This window comes from Prionailurus viverrinus, chromosome A2 (assembly GCF_022837055.1).
Source record: "Prionailurus viverrinus isolate Anna chromosome A2, UM_Priviv_1.0, whole genome shotgun sequence".
NCBI classification, from domain to species: domain Eukaryota; kingdom Metazoa; phylum Chordata; class Mammalia; order Carnivora; family Felidae; genus Prionailurus; species Prionailurus viverrinus.
The window spans coordinates 134870733-134885345 of NC_062562.1; the positions used below are offsets into that span (position 1 = coordinate 134870733).

General features: G+C 35.5%; 1 protein-coding gene across 12 annotated transcripts in view; it reads right to left on the reverse strand.

Moving 5' to 3' along the window:
• The window catches only part of TFEC (transcription factor EC), a 189561-nt gene that overhangs the window by 41823 nt on the left and 133125 nt on the right, over positions 1-14613 (reverse strand). For all 12 annotated transcript variants that reach the window (XR_007150364.1, XR_007150363.1, XR_007150362.1 and 9 more), the window contains one exon: positions 8539-8787. Coding sequence is in view for 1 of the 12 variants with exons in the window: in XM_047850117.1 (XP_047706073.1) it covers positions 8539-8787 (249 nt within the window). In the remaining 11 variants the exon portion in view is untranslated. The remainder of the gene's footprint in view (positions 1-8538; positions 8788-14613) is intronic.

A 14613-nucleotide genomic window follows, 5' to 3' on the forward strand; every position in this document is an offset into this window, starting at 1 on the left:
ACACTTCGCTCCACAGCTTCTAGGAAACTTTATAATTAATCACAAGAATTTAGTTGTTATTTTTAAAAAGACAATAAACGCAAAATTTTGATCATATGAAACAGAAATAACATATGAGGCAAAAAAAAGAGAAAAAAGTATTACAAATCAGCAGAATAAGCATCCTCAAAATGATAAATGAAGATAATGAAATGCAAGAAAGAACAAATTATTTTGACTCAATCAAAATGGGGATAATAGGTATGGAAAGCACGAGGTTTGGGGACAAAGGAAGAACATTTATAAAGTTTGAGAAGTTTAAAAATAAAGATCTACAAAAGACTAGAATGAAAATTTTCAACAACATTGGGTACAAGAAGACAATGGGATGATAATTGAGGTATTAAAGTTAAAGAACTTTGAGCCTAGACATTTATAACTAGTAAAATATCCTATAAGTAAGTGGGTGAAATAAAATTGTTCTTAGGCATAAAAACTCAGAGGTTTTAAGGCAAAAGACCTTTGAAAAACACTCTTCCCAAAACGAGACAAAGACCCCACTAAAAAGAAGAAACACAGGCCAATTTCCCTGATGAACATTGATGCAAAAATTCTCAACAAGATACTAGCAAATCGAATCCAACAATACATTAAAAGAATTATTCAGGGGCTCCTGGGTGGCTCAGTCGGTTGAGAGTCCGACTTCGGCTCAGGTCATGATCTCACGGTCTGTGAGTTCGAGCCCCGCATTGGGCTCTGTGCTGACAGCTCAGAGCCTGGAGCCTGTTTCAGATTCTATGTCTCCCTCTCTCTCTGCCCCTCCCCCACTCATGCTCTGTCTCTCTCTCTGTGTCAAAAATAAACATTAAAAAAATTTAAAGAAAAAGAATTATTCACCATGATCAAGTGGGATTTATTTATGCACTGCAGGGGTGGTTCAATATCCACATATCAATCAACGTGCTATACCACATTAATAAAAGAGTGGATAAGAACCACATGATCCTCTCAATAGATGCAGAAAAATCATTTGACAAAAACAGCATCCTTTCTTGATAAAAACCCTCAAGAAAGTAGGGATAGAAGTAACATAACCTCAACATCATAAAAACCATATACAAAAGACCTATAGCTAATAGCCTCCTCAATGGAGAAAAACTGAAAGCTTTTCCCCTAAGGTCAGGAACACAGGAGGGATGTCCACTCTCACCACTGCTGTTCAACATAATACTGGAAGTCCTAGCCTCAGCAATCAGACAACAAAATGGAATAAAAGGCATCCAAATCAGCAAAGAAGTTGTCAAACTTTAATTCTTTGCAGACAACATGATACTCCTATGTAAAAAACATGAAAGACTCCACCGAAAATTTGGTAGAACTGACACATGAATTCAGCAAAGTTGTAGGATATAAAATCAATGTACAGATATCTGTTACATTTCTATACACCAATAATGAAGCATCAGAAAATGAAATAAAGGAATGGATCCCATTTATAATTGCACCAAAGACTGTAAGGTACCTAGGAATAAACCTAAATAAAGAGGTCAAAGATATGTACACTGAAAACTATAGAATGCTTATGAAAGAAATTGAAGAAGACAGAAAGAAATGGAAAAACATTCCATGCTTATGGATTAAAAGAACAAATACTGTTAAAATATCTATATTACCCAAGGCAATCTACACATTCAATGCAATCTCTATCAAAATAACACCAGCATTATTTACAGAGCTAGATCAAACAATTCTAAAATCTGCATAGAAGCAGAAAAGACCCCAAACACTCAAAGTAATATTGAAAAGAAAAAAAAGCTGGAAGCATCACAATTCTGGACGTCAACCTGTATTACAGTATTACAAAGCTGTAATCATCAAGACAGTATGGTACTGGCACAAAAACAGACACATAGATCAATGGAACAGAATAGAGAACCTAGAAACGGACCCAAAAATGTATGGTCCCAAAAATAATCTTCGACAAAGCAGGGAAGAATATCCAAGGAAAAAAGATAGTCTCTTGAACAAATGGTGTTGGGAAAACTGAACAGCGACATGCAGAAGAATGAACCTGGACCACTTTCTTACACCAGACACAAAAATAAACTCAAAATGGATGAAAGACCTAAATGTAAGATAGAAAACCATCAAAATGCTAATGGAAAAAAAGGAATCAACCTCTTTGACCTTGGCCACAGCAAGTTCTTACTAGACATGTCTCTAGAGGCAAGGGAAAAATAAGCAAACATGAAATTGGGACCTCATCAAGATAAAAAGCTTCTGCACAGCAAAAGAAACAGTCAAAAAAACTAAAAGGCAACCAATGGAATGGAAAAATATATTTTCAAATGACATATCAGATAAAGGGTTAGTATCCAAAATCTATAAAAAACTTATCAAACTCAATACCCCTAAAAAAACAAATAATTCAGTTAAGAAATGAGCAGAAGACATGAATAGATACTTTTCTGAAGAAGACATCCAGATGGCTAACAGACACATGAAAAGATATTCAATAACACTCATCATCATGGAAATACAAATCAAAACCACAATGAGATACCACCTCATACCTGTCAGAATGGCTAAAATTAATAACTCAAGAAACAACAGATGTTGGCAACAGATGTTGGCAAGGATGGGGAGAAAAGGGAACCCTTTTGCACTGCAAACTAGTTCAGCCATTCTAGAAAATAGTATGGAGCTTCCTCAAAAAGTTAAAAATAGAACTACCCAATGACCCAGCAATTGCACTACTAGGTATTTTTCCAAAGGATATAAAAATGCTGATTTGAAGGGGCCATGCACTCCAATGTTACTAGCAGCATTATCAACAATAATCAAATTATGTATAGAGCCCACTCCCTCAAAAAAAAGTAATAAACATTAAAAAAAAGGTTGAGGGGAGCCTGGGTGGCTCAGTCGGTTAAGTATCTGACTTTAGCTCTCATGGTCCGTAGGTTCAAGCCCCACATTGAGCTCTGTGCTGACAGCTCACAGCCTGGAGCCTACTTTGGATTCTGTGTCTCCCTATTTCTTTGCCCTTCTGCTGCTCGTTCTCTCTCTCTCTCTCTCACTCTCTCTCTCTCCCTCTCCCCCCTGTAAAAATAAATAAATACATAAACATTAAAAAAAGAGCCCAAATTTCAATCAACTGATGAATGGATAAAGAAGTAATGGCATATATATATTATATAATATATATACAATATATATATAAGTATATATATAATATATATATAAATATATATTTATACATTATGAAATATTACTGGGCAATCAAAAAGAATGAAATCTTGCCATTTGCAACAATGTGGATGGAACTAGAGTATACCATGATAAATGAAATAAGTCAATCAGAGAAAGACAAATATCATATGATTTCATTCATATGTGAAATTTAAGAAACAAAACAGATGAATATAGGGGAAGGGAAGGAAAAATAAAATAAGATAAAGACAGAGGCAAACCATAGGAGACTGTAGTATAGAGAACAAACAGAGTTGACGGAGGGGAGGTGGGCGGGGGGATGGACTAGATGGGTGATGGGTATCAAAGAAGGCACTTTTTATGATGAACACTAGGTGTTATATGTAAGTGATGAATCACTAAATTTTACTCCTGAAACCAATACTACTCTGTATGTTAACTAACTTAAATTTACATTTAAAAAAAAAGAAAAACACTCTTCCAAGAAATACTCTGGTTAGATTACAAATAAAAGTATGAAATCTATACAAAATATAAGAAAAATGAGTAAGTAACAGTAACTTTTTTGTGGTCTAAACAAAAAGAATATGGATAGACAGAGAGATGATAAAGAAAGAGAGAGAGAGATACTATAAAATATCAGTACAGGAAGATAGGTGAGAACAAGAAGGATAAGGTAAGACCATACTCAGGAAGATTTTTACTTAAGGATACAACATAAATCTTTGTGAACAATGAGATAGATATAGAAAAAATATAACTATGCATTTTGAAAATTTAGAGTAACAAAACAAAGAAAAAAAGAAAAACGTAACTTGTTCAATGGAGGATAGAAAAAAAGATGACAAATAATCAAAGTATAGTAATTTAAAAATATGAAGAAAATAAAACCTAATAGTAATAACAAGAATGTAAATGGGTTAACACACTGTTCAAGAAACTATTTCTCAAATTGTAAGAGGTATTGTAATATTTAACTAATGTAAGAGAGAAAGCTGAAAATAAAGTGAAAAGATGTCCCACAGATGACTAAAAGGAAACTACAGCAGCAATGTTAATATTAGACCATATAAAATTTGATAAAATTTTAAAAGAAAAATAATACCAAATGATCATAAATTCATTTACACCTGAAAATATCTACAGCAACAATTTGTCAGAATTCTACAGAAAAATAAAGCAATAATTGCAGTTAAATATTTGAACTCATTTCTCTCAAAATCACAAATTTGAATTTAGTCTTCTCTTCACCTACTCTTTAGGGCAGGCCTTGAGTCTTGTCATCCTCTAAACCACTCATTTCTAAAATCTTAAATTCCATTATCTCACTCATCAAAATGCAATCTTCCTTTTAGATGCAATCTAGACCCTGTTGCAAATCAACTAAACAATTTTCAGTTTAGGACTGTCTATGTCTTTGCCTTGTTATCTTTCTGCCTAGCCATCCTAAACATCTCCAACTTCTGTCAACTCTGAATTCAAGGTGGTAGAATGATTCTGCCCACCATCCTACTGACATTCCTTTTGTTGCCATTTTCTTAACTGCTTGTGCCAAATTCAGTAGATATTTACCAGCTTTTGTTTTACTAGACTCAGCTACTAGAGCATTTAGATCACACCTTCCTTCTTTTTTTTTTTTAATTTTTTTTCAACGTTTATTTATTTATTTTTGGGACAGAGAGGGACAGAGCATGAATGGGGGAGGGGCAGAGAGAGAGGGAGACACAGAATCGGAAACAGGCTCCAGGCTCTGAGCCCTCAGCCCAGAGCCCGACGCGGGGCTCGAACTCACGGACCGCGAGATCGTGACCTGGCTGAAGTCCGACGCTTAACCGACTGCGCCACCCAGGCGCCCCCATTCCTTCCTTCTTTAAACTAACTCTTTGGCTTCGAGGACACTACACTCGCTATCTTTTTATTTTACCTTTACAGCCCCTCTTCTCTGACCACCCCTTAAATATTGTTGATGGCTCAATCCCATCCTTTCTTCACAGCTCTCATGAGCTTTCTTTCTCATTTGAGCTTTCAAGTACTCCCCACATGCTGACAAGTCTCAACTATTTTCCTCCAGTCTAGACTACTCTCCTCGGGGAAAACTGGGATCTCTAGCCGTCACTAGCATCTCCACATGGTGGTCTCCCAGATACCTCAACTCTAACATGTTCTAATAGAGGGTCTCATCCCCTCTCACTGCATCATAGAAATAACCTCCCAACTGTTTTTCTCCCTCCAGGACCCCTCCCCTACATAGCTGACAATGATATTAAAGTCAAATCCAATTATGTCACCCCAAACCCCACATTTAAACCTTTCACTCTATGCTGAGCATAGAGTGCCAACCTTTCCGTGATTTGTCCATTGCCTATATCTCTGGTGTCACCTTTTGCCACAATCTGCCTACTCTTTTTCTGCTCACCTCATTTTCTTCTGTTCCCCATCTTTATTCTTCACTGGTGCTATCTCATCTAGCTAAATGCCCCACTAGCCACTTTCTCTGACTAAGTTTTACTACTGACATTTCTGAATAAGAACAGCACTTTCATGCTCCTATTTATACCATTGTCCTTTCTACATAATATCATAATTGTTTGCTAATGTTTTTTTTCTCTCCCCTTCAACTTATACTTCCTACGAGATACAACAGATAAGAAAACAAGACAATGAATAATTAAAATGTAGCATGTGCTGTTAAAATGCTATGATTAGTGCAATTTTTGTCCATATGATATAGGTATTGCCATGAAAAGGCAGAGAATAAGCATTCTTCTACACAGAGAACCACCAGTAAAAGCACCTTAGAGAAGAAACCTGAAATGGATTTTGAAGAGTTACAATTATCTAGCCAAATGCTGGAGACTGAATGAGTAGTTGGTAAAGAAAGGACAGGAGAGGAGAGAACTTGGGCCACTAGTGAGAATCACTAGTGAACCCATATGACTGAAGCACAGAGTGGCATGCGGCCGCCGAATGATAAATCTGGATCAGGAGGCAAGGGTTAAGTGTGGAAGGGTCCTGTGCGCCATGAGTACAAATTTGGATTTTATCCTGGAAAGGCCCAGGATAAAAAAAATAAAATAAAATAAAATAAAATAAAATAAAATAAAATAAAATAAAAAAGAAAGCTTCTTTTGATTTTCTATTTCATTGTCTCAGAAACCATTCATCATCATCAAGTTACTCCTAATACCAACCCCCAAATCCTGAATCTAAGGATGCTCTACACAGACTTATTCTGTGGTAGCTATATTTTCTGAGGTCTTCTCTGAATTAATGAACTGCTCTCTGAGATCATAGGAAGACAAGCTTAGGAGAAAGAAACACCAAAGGATGGCAACAGCCACTCTCTCCGGAGCCCCCACTCTGCCTTTATGTTTGGAACTTTAAAAATGCAAGCATCAAAACAACTCTTCAAGTCGTAGAAATGCTGGGAAGGTTAAGGATTGAGACCACGCGGCTAGTAAGTGGTAGCTCTAACCCCATACGGTCTGACTCTAAAGACTGCACACTTGCTGCTTTGTGACATGGACGCCTAGCACGAATCAAAGAATATTAGGAAATTGCAACAACATAGGATACATCTTAGCTATGAAAGATAACAAGACCGTGAATGGTGGCCAGATGTGAAAATGCGCACTTGATAAGCCGAATCAAAGAGAACACACACTGATTAAAACTATAACACACTGGATAACATTATGATTAGACATTAATGATAGAAGAAACTTTATATACCTAGTTGAAAATACAATGGTTTAAAAAAATACGAAAAAGTCTTCTGTAGCCAATATGCACATCGCCCCTAGAACTCCACACCTCTTGAGGCTTTCAACCATTCTCAGACATGCAACTTCGACACCATCGAAAAGACCACTACGATCAAATAAATTTCCTTTAAAACGTGAAAAATTATAAAAGAAAAAGTAACCTGTATGTCTAGAGAATAAAAACATTTACTAAGAAAAACTGAGAACACTGATATATGTTACTTATCCTTTCTTATTTTTTAGAAAACATATTTCATAAGATACATGATAAGATAATTTTCTGGGTTTTGCCTAGGACTGGCATATGCATATCTTTGGGATTTTTTTTTCCTTTAGAAATCAATCTTCTGCACCATGAAATGAACTTGGGAAGAAGGGGGTTATAAGATAAATTGTATTGGTTGAGTTCTAATATTTACTATACAGATGATTTTCATCCTACATATATTTTTATGATCTTCTTAGAGTGAATAGAAAACCTACCTCTACATTCACTTTTTTAAACAAAATTCCTTAGATATCCACTACTGAGAAGTTTAAGTAAATATACGTGTAAAGATTTATGCTCGGTTTTGGATTTCAAAGACTCCTGTTTTATGGTTGTTTTATATTTATTAAACAGTCTATCAGATCCTTATTATTTTCCCTTTTCAAGATTAAAGTAAAATTGGCAAAAAATGAAATCTTCCTCTGTCACTTGTAATTCACATAATGGGATACTGAGCATTACTCGTTGGTGACTGGAGGCTACAGACTTAATAGCTAAAAAGCAGCAACCTGAAATCAGTAATCATCAGGAATGTAGATTGGGAGATTAAACGTGGGAGATCATAGGATCATGGCTCCATCTAACAAATCTAATGGAAAAAAAGAAAAAGAAAGGAATAGAAATTTCAGCTATGAATGTAGTTTCCTGCACTGAGATATTAAAAGAAGTCTTTTTCCCCAGGTCTAGTGGTTTGTCAGTTCAATTCATTCTTCAGTACTTTTTGAAGATTCATTCATAAGCAGGTCACAATAAATATAAACCCCATGACATCACACATTTTTATTCGTTTTGTATCCCAGGCACCTCTAAATTCCTGTAATTTAGTAAGTGGTAGACATGTATTTGTGAAAACTATAAATGAGTAAATAATTAATAGTAAGAAATCCAGATACGATTCCATAAAATGTTAAGTGCAATAAGCTTTTTAGTCTTATTTCGGAGCACATATTGACTGCTGTTTAAAAAACTTCTTCCTATTTTATTTTAATGGGTATTTAAGATAATATAACTATTGATAAATATTTTAACTAAATATACCAGGAAATCTTTACAAAGCTAAATCTCTCTAATATAAATTACTGTTAGAGCTTAGTTTGACTCACACTGATACATAACTGAAACGAGTATTGAAAAATGAGTTGTTATATTTTATTATGCATAGTAATTAAGATGTGCATAACTAACTATTATATATGAATCCATGAAGACATCCCTTGTGTTAAATGCATTTGAATTTGGAAAAATGTAGACTTCAATTTCTTTACATTTTTCCTCAAAACCTGATTATAGGTTTTCATAAGTAGCTATTAGACATACATGCCATTCCACATTGTCATCTTCTTTCCCAAGAGTTAGTAACTTGGTGAGTGGATTTCCGGTAAGGCCAGTGTCACTCTCGGGAGAAGGGTGCCCATGCTGTAGCAGAAGCGCACTGCTTGGCGTTGGAGGCTGTGACCGTTTAAGAGTCTGGTTGACGATTTGGTAGTCAAGGGTCATGAAGGGTTTTACTTGTCTCTGCACTTTCTGTAGCTGGGACTTCGCAGGACTTTCCAGGTGTGCTGAGACCTACAAAAGAGAAACAGAACAAACGTGTGGTAACATTTGGTGAATTCGAGTTCCACCTTCAACAACTGAATTATGACAGACACACCACAATATCTGCTTCTTTCAAATTTATGATTCGTGCTTCTGTCATAATTTATACAAGATACTAGTAGGTGATAGTTTTTAAGAAGTAATTTAAACTTATTAAAATATTTTTAGTGCTAATTCATTTTTTAAAGAATAGCCCTCAAAATAATATGCAGCCGAACCAAAATTTGGAATAAACACATAAGCCCCGATACTTTTTGAGGTTCCAGCAAAGAAAGCCTAAAATAATACAAGGAAAATATAGCTGATTCACTATTATTAGTAATTTTCATATAATATGTATTTCCTGGATTTTTTATATTACAAAAAATATTCTATGGGACGTAATCACAACTATTTTTTATTAAATATATATATATTTACGTTTGTTTATTTATTTTGAGAAAGAGAGAGCAATGGGGGAGGGGCAGAGAGAGAGAGGGAGAGAGAGAAAATCCCAATCTGCACTGTCGATGCGGGGTCGAACTCACAAGCCGTGAGATCATGACCTGAGCCAAGACCTTTAACCGAGTGAGCCACCCAGGCGCCTCATTATTTTCTTTTAATATTTTATTATTTATTCTTGAGAGACAGAGAGAGACAGACCGTGAGCGGGGGAAGGGCAGCGAGAGGGAGAAACAGAATCCGAAGCAGGCTCCAGGCTCTGAGCTGTCTCCACAGAGCCCTCCGCAGGGCTTGAACTCACAAGCTGTGAGATCATGACCAGAGCCAAAGTCAGAGGTTTAACCAACTGGGCCACCCAGGTGCCCCTCAGGTGCCTCATTATTAAATATTTTAAAGAATTATCCAAGATGGAGCAGAACTAGAAATATATACACTAAATATGAAATGTGATTCTTTATGGGTGGCGAATATGTAGGTGATTTTTTTTTTTTTTACTTTTCCATATTTTTTTAAGTTTCTGTGCTAGACTTATTTTTATTTTTTAAAAATTTATTTTTAGGGGCGTCTGATTCGATCTTGATCTTAGGGTCATGAGTTCAAGCCCCAGTATAGAGTTCCATAAATTAATTAATTAATTAGTTAACAAATAACATCTTATTTTTAAACCTTTCCATATTCTCACTTAATAATAATCACGTAGAGTACTATGAATTGAAGGAACCATTCAGAGAAAAATCTAACCAGTGTCATGTGTCAACTAAACAACTATCCAGTATTTTGAAAGCCCTTTTCAAAACACAGCCTTAAAATTCTGTTAGTTATCACAGTTAACGATTTAACATTAATTGCACAAGGGCAATTGTAAGCATTTCAAGCTTTTCCTGTAGAAGACTCTGAAAGTACTATTGCCTGCCTGTCCTCTTTATATTTACTATGCTGTGATGTGGCTTCTAATACATTTTCCTCAAGTGGCCTATATATAAACCTATTTAATATTTCCCTCATGTTAAACAATAGTAAAGACTGCGGTACAGTGCTTATTTTTCCTTTTATTTCAGCGACACAAACTACTCCTTAAATCCCTTAACATGCATTAGCTCAGATAAATAGCCTTCACAAAGTATTTTGCATTTAAATTAGCTGGTTTGGGGTACAATATTGTAGTAGTTACTTTAGTTTAATTCTGTTATGCTGACATTTTTAGCATTATTTTAATTGTACCTCCATAAAATAATTTTTCAGTCATATAAAAAAGATTAAGATTGGTAATAAAGATTACACATATTACTAATTATATTGCTATGAGCTTTAAAGTTGTAAAATAACATTTCATTAAAATGCCAGTGGTAATTTTTTTAGGGTAGCTATTTAGATTATTTTACAGTTTTAGTTAATCCTTCTTAATCTGCATATACACACAAAATATACATTATAAATAGCATCTTCAGATTTACAAATCATACAATGTGACAGAAGACTAAAGAACATTGTATACCTACAAATGAAAAATACCTCCCGTTCTGAGAAAGGTATGTTGAATCAGAATTTACAACGTTCATTAACTAATTCATTTTTCACTTTGCATCCATTGACTCTAAGAGCCTTCATTAGAGTACTTATTGCATTTGGTGTTACATCAAGAGTACAAGAGAAGTCGTAAATGTGATCCCAGGGCTCTACAAGCTTATGATCTAGGTGGGTAGTATTAATATACAATTACAGTAAAAAAATAATAATAATTATAATAATAATTATGATCTAGGTGGGTAGTATTAATATACAATTACAGTAATAATAATAATAATAATAATATGCAACAGGTATCAGGCACTGTGCTAAGCTATTTACATTCATTATTTCATTTAATCTTTGTTACAGCCTTAGGAGGGAAGTATCATTAGTATCCTCACTGCACTAGGTAGATGAAGCCACTGAGACAGAGAGATGTAATGACATGCCTCCTCTCACTCTGCTAGTAAGGGATGGAGCTGGAATACAGAACCTGCCTTCTTAAACACTATGCAATCTTGGCCCTGGAATAAATAATTGAAGTGACTAAAGTGCAAAGCCAAACCTTAGGGTTGCGTACAATGAATTAAAAATGCCACAAAAAGCAGTGGCTTTTTAAAATGAATTATAAGAGAAAGTGGTTATAAATCAGGTATTGGAAGGAAATGGCCCTGTACATGCGGCAAAGGGAAGGAAATCTCAAATACAAAAGATGAAAGCAAACAAGAAAGAAGACAAGAAGTTGGGAGATGGTCACAAATGTTAGTTGTCGAAAAGAACTCACATGAGTATGTTTCCTTTCTCAAAGCAAGACTACCATCTCCTCTTTAGACCATTCTATACAGATACAGAATAAAATATAAAATGGGATCAACCCTAATTATGCCTAAATTATTGTGGAGTTTTTTTTTGTTTCTTTGTTTTTTTGTTTTTACAGAGAATTACAATGGGTTAGTAGGCAAAAGTGAAGACTGTCTGGGACAGTCAGAGAACAGTTATAGAACATCCATAGGGTAAGCATAAGGGATTAAAGCTTAGTGGAGCAGGGAAAGATAACAATAGGATGTGAAAAAAACTACTGCCCAGAAAATCTCCATCTCCTTCAATAATGAACTGATACCAGAACAATGAGGCAGGTAAGTGTAAAGCAGCAACTAAACCACATGCAACCTATTTTAAAATATTTTTAAATTGCCTGGCCTGAAGTCACAGCCACACAGCTATTGGATTTCTTTACTGAAGGCCCCAGTATTTTGTGAGATAAAGTAGATGAAATGATAGGTCGCCGTTCTTCATTTATCCACTTATTTAAGAATATTTTTTTGAGTGCCAAATGCATATGCACTGAGTGGTACACTGAAGGTAGAAGGGAACTAACCACAGTGTCTGCCTTCATAGAGTTGTGGTCTAGTCCAAGTTTAGAAAGATAGGAGGAGAGGGGCTCCTGGGTGGCTCTGTCGGTTAAGTGTCCGACTTCAACTCAGGTCATGATCTCATGGTCAGTGGGTTCAAGCCCCACATCAGGCTCTATGCTGACAGCTCAGAGCCTGGAACCTGCTTCAGATTCTGTGTCTCCCTCTCTCTCTCTGTCCCTCCCCTGCTCACATTCTGTCCCTCTCTCTCACTCTCTCTTAAAACTAAATAAACATTAAAAAAATTAGTGAAAAAGAAAGATATGAGGAGAAAGAGAAGAAAAATATGAGATATCTAAGGGCAAGGACTGTGTTTACCTTGCTGGCTGCTTTACTGCCATTCATCCTGTACATAACCCAGAGAATGGCACACAGCAGGTGATTAAAATTGTGTTCGCATGTGTTCAATAAATGAATGAATGAGTCATTAAAGTACAGTGTTTGAATAACTTTCATAGTACCATGGAGAGCTTTGGGAATCCACTAAAAGAGCTGGTAAACCATGACCAGAATATCAAAGTCTATACCTAGAAAGCTGGAGCAGCTGTAGACTGTGATTTAGTTCATTGGACTTTCAAAGAGATTGAGACCATCCAAATGTAAGGAAATTTCGCTTACAAAAGCAGTAAGTAAATCATATCCCCAGAACTCTGTACTATGCTTGAACACTATCACTCTGACACGCTGCTATTGCAAACTAAACATAACGATGGTCAAATCCAAGCTTCTGTCTATACGCAGAAGTCTATTTTATTCCATTTAAAAGAATGTATGTACTTAGTCTCCGTATTTTCCAAACTGTTATAAATAAATATAAAGTGTGAATGTGGTAAGAGATACTTATACCAGGAAGTGTAGGCTGAAGATTAATATTTCAATTGAGTACAAAGATTTATCCATGAGCATCCTGGCAGCCAAGGGAAAATGGGAAGTTTAATATATGTATATATATTATATAAGGTGGAACCTTGTGATATTGCAGACATTTGAGCATTTTTGATCTGTAGTGTTTGCCCCATGTGGGTCAACCTAATATATATTTCTTATTAAGTAATTAGATCGTACCAGTTCTGAGGAGAGACAAATATTTTTATGAATAATACCTGAGAATTTATAAGCTGCATATTTTCATGGATGACTTTAACAAAATATTGAACAAAATTCCAATAAGCAGTTTTTGTAAAATATGCAATGAAATTCTTCATATCCCCATATTTAAAAAAATATTTTCTTAATTTGGGTCATCCAGGAAATACAGCCTAAGACTTGCCTAGGGGAGGTTTCATGGGGCGGGGGGTGGTGGGTGATTTCAGAACCTGAGCCACAGTAGGGTGAGGAAAGCAGGATCAGGCACAGGGAAGAGAGGCTCAGTTGCGAAGTTGACCATCTAGGCGATGCACCCTCACATCCACTATGTTTATTTCGAATCAAAGGCCCAAAGCATAATATGCATCAGTGCAAGTGAAACGTCCAAAATACATTAACTTGTACAAATGTGACTGGACACTTAGCACTTCCAGCCTCCAGGGCAATTTACACTGCAGACTCCATGTTCAGATACACTGATCCAGAGGGTCACCTGATACGATCATCATCCTGACATCAATTGTCTCAAACTAACCTTTAGATAGAAATTATGGTGTTAACAAGAAGTTCCATTATTTGGAGTTAAAAAACTAAAAAGGCTAGCTTAAAAGTCTATTTTTTTAAGATTTCAAATGCAGTTTAGATTCCCATGTTCTTATAAAGGGATATGATCTTTTAAGAAGTTAGAAATAACGTATTAGTGAGCTACACAAATGTTTAGAACCACTAATGCGAGAACTAAAGCAATGTGCTTAATGGGTAAACAATTTTTAAAAAAATCAGAATCACACAAACTCCTGCAAATACAATAAACTAAAGGGAAGGAGTTGGTCAGGAAGCAAAAAATGCATACTCCTGGTTTCAGGAAACATGATTGGAGAATCACCTCACAAAGGCAAGATGTATGTATCTGTGTTGTTGTTGTTGTTGTTTTCCTTTTTCTATTTGTTTTTAGACTAGAATAGATGCAGGAATCCTTATTACCTAGAGAATTGATGGAGGTCCACGAGAAAGCAGCCTAATGTCATAAAAAAAAAAGTCAGCTATCATTCTCTGACAATAGTAGGTGAAACAAAAGATGATTTAGGGTAACTGATAATCTAATAAAAAAATTTTTAAGTCTCAGAATTTAGATCAAGCTTGTGAGGGTTCAAATTTACAAATCAGCAAAGATTTCATTAGAAATTAAATAATGTTAACAAAATGTTATTAACTGACCTTATTTGCATTTGGGTGTAAGATCTCTTGGTAGGTAGAAGACTGTGGAGTAATGTGGGCCAGCCATGCAGTGCTGGCTAGAAGGACTCTCTATGCCCCCATGTGGAGTCATTCTTACTTTCACACAGTG